A 6,722-nucleotide genomic window follows, 5' to 3' on the forward strand; every position below is an offset into this window, starting at 1 on the left:
TAATTCATCTATTGCTACAATTTAGTTCAAAACACTATTCTAAATCATTTTCTCATCTTTTACCAATTATTCAAGTAAATCTTCAAATTTTAATTCTTTTCAATTTAATCTCTGGCGTAATATTTGGGGTATTATATTAAGGACCTCATCTTAGTATGTAGAATAAGACCTTCAAATCTATTGGGACGGTGTGACTGCATTCAACCCCTCTTCATCATCACTATAACACCCACCATAAAATTCTTAAGTTCCTAATTTAAGTTGCAGGGACCAGAACATGTACAAAGCGGTCCATTTAGCTCAGTACCGAAGATATTTCAAAGCACAAGAGAATTAAAATAAATGAAGAAAGTAGCCTATATATATATAGAGTATGAATATCTTAAATAAAGTGTTTGTAGTTATCAATTAAAATAACAGCAAACGAAAACGATCGAACAAAAAAATAAAGAACATCAAAAATTATGTAGAAAACTCAAAAGAAAAAAATGTACAGATAGAAGAGAAGAAAATTTCACTATATTGAAGAAGTGCAAGATTTATATTACAATTGTTGCATTTCAAAACTCTATTCCGTAGTTTCTATTTATAGGGATAGAAAACAAAGGAAACTTGCATTGGAAGAATTCTACTCTAATTGAGTTTCCTTTCTTAATCAATATAAAGGCGACAGAAGAGTTAAGAGTTTTAAACATAATATACTGTTTCGTTTGCCTCGCAAGCCTCACACTATTACCAATGTTTTGTTTTCAATTTTATGGCCAGATCCAAGAAGAAGTTGAATCATAATTCTAACAAAAAGGGACTCCTAATCATGAAACATAAGTTCATTTGAAGGATCTACAAGTTTCACAAAAGGGTGAATTATACCATAAAATTTTTGAGTCTTTAGGTGATAGTAAAGATAGATTGAGGGATCTGAATAGGGGTAATCATCGTCTAATATTTCAATTTAATCTAAATTTTAGATTTTTTTGTTGCATATTTTCTATTGATAATCTATTTATTTCGTCCTAAAATTTTATAAATTCTTCTTCTGCAACATAAAATTTCACGTTCGTTTCTAAGTGAGACAATCAATACGACCTTCTCATTAACCGTAATTAATGTACCATCCTTTAAGTTCCATTCATTATTTGATAATTGTTAATTAAAGCTGGTCTAGTAAACACTGAGACTCCATTTTATCATCAATACGTTTATTTAATTCAGCTCTCAAGCTAAATAGCTGGAAAATGAGGCTTGTACATTCCTTTGGTAATGTACAAAATAGAAAACAGTGCTTTTCTTTATGAAAATACAGTTTCAATGCCTTGATTGAGAAAAGGGACCTTCCGTGAATACACCTCATTCAATGACTGTAACAGCTGAAACAAGCAACAGGAAACCATATATATCAAAATCTCCCCTTTTACAAGAGAACATAACCTGTATATGGTAAGTGAGCTAACCTGATTACAGGAAACCTGGAGTCTTTTTAAACGTCATAAGGAACCGTTCAGCATTATTGAGTTAATGTGTTGGATTAGAACCACCTGGAATATGATTCACTTGTGTCATCGTAGCCGTCGCCGCAGATTGAGATTGGACCGATTGTGGGATGAAACTACCAGCCGAAGATACAAAAGGTGAACGTCTTAACCCAAGCATGTTGAGTGTAGCTTCTGGGATCCCAGTTATAGGTGCTGCTCCTGGCATTAGTGAAGTCGGAAACTGCAGCGGAGCGCCGCAGCCGACACCCATTTGCAGCCTCATACCCATCCCAACAGCCATGGGAGAGTAGCCACCCAAATGTTGAGCATTTATATGTTGCATTGTTGAAGGCGACGGGAACATCATCGGTGGCATGTAAACCCCATTTCCCATTGACATCACCTGCTCCAACATCCCATGGTTAGCACTCTGGTTACACATTAGAATAAATTGTAATGGAAGAACTAGAAAAGACTACCTGCACTTGAAGCTGAAGGGTCTTTAGATACTCGATTGCCTCATCAAGCATCGAAGCTTTATCCACCTTAGTACAGTTTGGTATGAGCTCTTTCAGTTCACGCATCTTCTTGTTGATTTTATCTCTTCGCTTTTATATATATGAGAAGGAAACAAACACCCAACAGCTTATCAGATTTCATTTTTGGCAGCAAAGCATCACGTAAGTTACTAGTATTACTGATCTTACCCTTTCAGATAGGTAGTGGACTTCTGTTTTTCTCTTTCCCTTAGCACCTTTGCTTCCCCTCGTTCCCTCTGGTTCTTCTTCCATATCTGTATTCTGCATCACATATGGAAATCCTATGAGTTATACGAGAAAAGCTATTGAAAGAAGAAAAATGATGATGAGAAATTATACATTACTGAGATCAGTGACTTCATATCTCCTTTTCAAAGGGTATGTTGGACAGTTTGAAGCACCACGCGAACACAACGAAGACGATGCAACCATTTTCTCAGGATTTCCCTTAAAACCTGTATTATCCGGTGCTAAGGTTGAGGATTCATGAACCTCATTAGGTAACCTCGTATTCGGAACGGCTTCGGATTGTTCATCCGGATGTGACACTTTTTGAGGTGACTTCATTTTCTTAGCCATTAAATTCCCTTCGTTTTCCAAGGGATCACCACTTGGAGGCAAAGATTTGACATTATTGCCTCGTAAATCCTCAGCTCCTGCAGCTAGTCCTTGACTGCTTATTGCTCTTGTTGCACCGGAGCTTAAGAACATGGAAAAGTTCACCTTATCTTTCTCCTCCTTCGATCCCATATCCCAAGTTTCATGCTGCTGCTTCAAGGAAGAACCGTGTGCCTGGTGGTCTGCTATGAGTTTAGGCAAGTCGCTTTGTTTATGGTAACATCTTTTATCGGATCCCAGAACAGCACTGGAGATATCCGATATGGGATCGGCTAACGTAGAATCTGCAACCCCATCCTTTGATCCACTGGCGTTACAAGTTTTCCCTTCGATTAGTCGAATTCGAGACTTCGATCGATACAAATAATGTGACGAGAACGGGGAAATCGTCTTAGTTATCTTCGACGATGAACCTCGAATGAGAACTTCACCATTTTCCCATACCAGCTCCATGAAATCAGGATCACGCCTGCATTATTACAATAACTGCAATACATAAAAGAGAATACTATATATATATAACAAAAGGAAAACAGTACACCATGGAAATGCAATAGCTAAAAATGCTTGAAAATCGTACATGGAAGGTAAATTAGGCAAGTGGCCTGTCATATTCGGTGGAGTTTTTTAGCTAACTGTTGCTGGACTACCTATAAACTACATTCACTATGTCTCGAATGACCACTGATAATCCCTCGACTCTTGGCATGCCAATTATACCTACATCTCTCATATTAAATAACATGGGCTTAAATATGAATACATTTCTCATTTCTATATCTCTTTGATCACTTTCCATATAAACACATAATTCACTTCATATGCACACATATGATCATTTCCATTATTTCACATACTTGGATTGATTCTCTTATAATAGCATTCATTCATAAAATATCTTATTAAAGCATGGATGAATTATGCATGAATTCACTATAACAGTAACATATATATGCATGTACATGAGTATAAAATCATAAATTCAACTATAAGAGATAGACTTATCGCAAGTCTTATCTTCATACAATTCTACCTAAGGTATGCACTCACCTTAACCTTGTTTGCTTTGACTCGATCATAATTCTTCGATTGTTCCGGAACAGAATTAATTTCTATATCTACATAATAATACATTGGTACATATTCGTATTCTAATTGGTATACTATAATCTTTCATTTCTTAAACTAAAAGAAAGGCTACTTTCATTTCCTATTTAAGGTAGGTATCGGTACACTCTGTAGTGTATCGATATATCCCTTAACGTATGCATTGATACACTACCTATGTATCGGTACACAAATTACATTCGAATTTTTCATTTTAAGGGCGTATCGATACCTAGGCAGTGTATCGATACCCAAATTACACTCGAAATTTTTCGTTTCAAGGGGGTATCGATACACCCCTGAAGGTATCGATACCCTTTGAATATTTTTCCGCATTTCTTCTGATGTATCGGTACTTATGGAATGGGTACCGATACACCCTAGCCCATAATTACATTTTGAGCACGAAAATCACTTCATTTTCAGCTCAACACTTCATATTTCATTCATTCACATATTCTTAGTTCATCTACTCATGTTTAAACTCATTTATACTAAATAATAACCTCTTTAACCTCAAAATCTTATCCTTCATATGTAATTCAAAAATTACACCAACTTTGCAACATGTTCAAAATCTAATTCTTACACTTTATATGTCTTAATTGAGTTGATGACAAGTCAAAATTAACTTCCAATTCTAGTCATGAACTCTATTCCAAGATTTCATTTAAGAACTCCTACTATTTAATCTCTCCTAACTCCTTCATCCTTTGATTTTAAGATGACTTAAACATTCCTTAAGCTTATTTATCATCTCATGATTATAAACCAACCTTGAATTCATTAAGAAATTAACTAACCATGAACTCACCTTTGATCTTGGGACCTTCACGCACAAAGAAGAAAGGAGGATAAGAGAACTCTGGAAACCTTGTTTTTGTTTCCTTTACTTCCACGTGGTTAATATATAACCATAATTTAATTATTTCCTTGTAATTTACCATTTTCTCCTTCTATTCATCCTTCTTTTCAATTAAACCCTACACAACATTTCTCACATAAGTCCTTGAATTATTCAATTATTCTACTTTAATCACCAAATTCTGAAACTTTACAATTTAGTCACTAACCCGGTATTGAGGATGTTACAAATCTCTCCCTTAAGAAAATTCGTCCTTGAATTTTCATTTCGCAAAGAGATGGGGGTTTGATTCCTCATATCTTCTTCACGTTCCCACGTTGCTTCCTCTACCTTGTGATTCCTCCACAACATTTTAACCAATGAAATAGTCTTATTCCTTAGTTGTTTAACCTCATTAGCTAAGACTTGGACCGGTTCTTCCTCATAAGTCAAATCCAGTTGAACCTCGATTTCTTCTAGAGTCACGATATAGGAGGGATCAGATCGATACTTCTGAAGCATTGAGACATGAAATACATCATGAATCTTCTTCATTTCAAGTGGCAAAGCTATTTGATATGCCACTGGTCCAACTCTCTTAACAATTTCATAGGGTCCGATGAACCTGGGATTAAGCTTTTCTTTACGTCCGAATCTCAAAACTTTCTTCCAATGAGATACTTTTATAAATAATTTGTCTCCAATTTGATATTTTATCTCATTCCTCTTTAAATCTGCATATGACTTCTGTCTATCCGCTGTTGCTTTGAGATTACTCTAAATCACTAGAACCTTTTCTTCTACTTCCAGAATCAACTCAGGACCGAGAACTTCTCTATCTTTAAGCTCGAACCAATTCAAGGGCGTACGACATCTCATTCCATAAAGAGCTTCATAGGAAGCCATTTTGATGCTTGATTAATAACTATTATTATACGCAAATTCGGCAAGTGGCAAATATCTTTCCCACGATCCCTTGAATTCTATTACACAAGCTCATAGCATATCCTCCAGAATTTGGATAGTCCGCTCAGACTGTCCGTCTGTCTAAGGATGAAATGCGGTGCTGAAGTTCAATCGAGTTCCTAACACTCCATGCAACGTCTTCCAAAATCTCGAAGTAAATCGAGGGTCTCTATCAAAAACTATGGAAACAGGTACTCCATGCAATCTAATGATCTCTCTAATATATAACTCAGCATATTTATCCATGGAGAAATCAGTCCGCACTGGAATGAAATGAGTTGACTTAGTCAATCTATCTATGATCACCCAGATTGAATCTCTTTTGTTTGGAGTTAAAGGTAACCTCGTTACAAAATCCATTGTTACGTTCTCCCATTTCCACTGAGGAATATACATTGGTTGAAACAGTCCCAACGGAACCTGATGCTCAGCTTTGACTTGCTGACAAGTTAAACACTTAGATACAAATTCCGTAATGTCCCTCTTCATTCCAGGCCACCAATATCGACTCTTGAGATCCATATACATTTTGTTTTCTCCAGGATGCATCGTCAATGGACTACAGTGAGCTTCCGTTAACAAATCTTTCTTCAACTCATCATCATCTAGAATCACTAGCCTCCTTCGATAATATAGGTTCCCATTAGCTTTAATTTAATAATATTTTATCTCCTCTTTTTTACTTGTTGCTGCGTCTTCAAACATTTTTCATCTTTTACTTGAAATTCTTTAATTCGATCTAACCATGATGGCTTGATAGTCAACTACGAACATATTGCACCATCTTTACTTAATAATAGTCTGGCATCTAAAGCTCGCAAGACTGCAAACGTTTTCCGACTTAAGGCATCCGCTACTACATTTGCTTTTCCCGGATGGAAATCAATCACAACATCATAATCCTTGAGAAATTCCACCCATCTTCTCTATCTTAAATTTAACTCCTTCTGAGTCATCAAATATTTCAAACTCTTGTGATCGGTATATAAGTAGCAACGTTCGCCATACAAGTAGTGACGCCAAATCTTAAGGGCAAACACTACTGCAGTCATCTTCAGATCGTGTGTCGGATAATTCTTCTCATTGAGTTTTAATTGCCTCGAAGCATAGGCCACCATCTTGTCTTCTTGCATTAACACGCATCCCAAGCCATTATGGGACGCATTGCTATACACT

General features: G+C 36.1%; 1 protein-coding gene across 1 annotated transcript; it reads right to left on the reverse strand.

Moving 5' to 3' along the window:
- Positions 1–1,606: 1,606 nt before the first annotated feature.
- On the reverse strand, positions 1,607–3,292 carry LOC120165389 (transcription factor PHYTOCHROME INTERACTING FACTOR-LIKE 15-like). The gene is made up of 6 exons (XM_039174922.1): positions 3,210–3,292; positions 2,351–3,098; positions 2,180–2,272; positions 1,952–2,083; positions 1,687–1,875; positions 1,607–1,636 (listed from the first exon to the last, which is right to left on the reverse strand). Exons 1-6 carry the CDS (start codon positions 3,239–3,241, stop codon positions 1,607–1,609), a joined length of 1,224 nt encoding a protein of 407 aa, XP_039030853.1. The 5' UTR covers positions 3,242–3,292.
- Positions 3,293–6,722: the final 3,430 nt, after the last annotated feature.

Source organism: Hibiscus syriacus, unplaced genomic scaffold (assembly GCF_006381635.1).
Source record: "Hibiscus syriacus cultivar Baekdansim isolate YM2019G1 unplaced genomic scaffold, ASM638163v2 tig00111582_pilon, whole genome shotgun sequence".
Taxonomy (NCBI): Eukaryota; Viridiplantae; Streptophyta; class Magnoliopsida; order Malvales; family Malvaceae; genus Hibiscus; species Hibiscus syriacus.

Coding starts and splice junctions, on each gene's coding strand:
- LOC120165389 (XM_039174922.1), bottom strand. CDS start 3,241: ATGACAGGCCACTTGCCTAATTTACCTTCCAT. Junction 2,084..2,179: donor TCCACTACCTATCTGAAAGG/GTAAGATCAGTA, acceptor TCATATATATAA/AAGCGAAGAGATAAAATCAA. Junction 1,876..1,951: donor CCCTTCAGCTTCAAGTGCAG/GTAGTCTTTTCT, acceptor ATGTTGGAGCAG/GTGATGTCAATGGGAAATGG.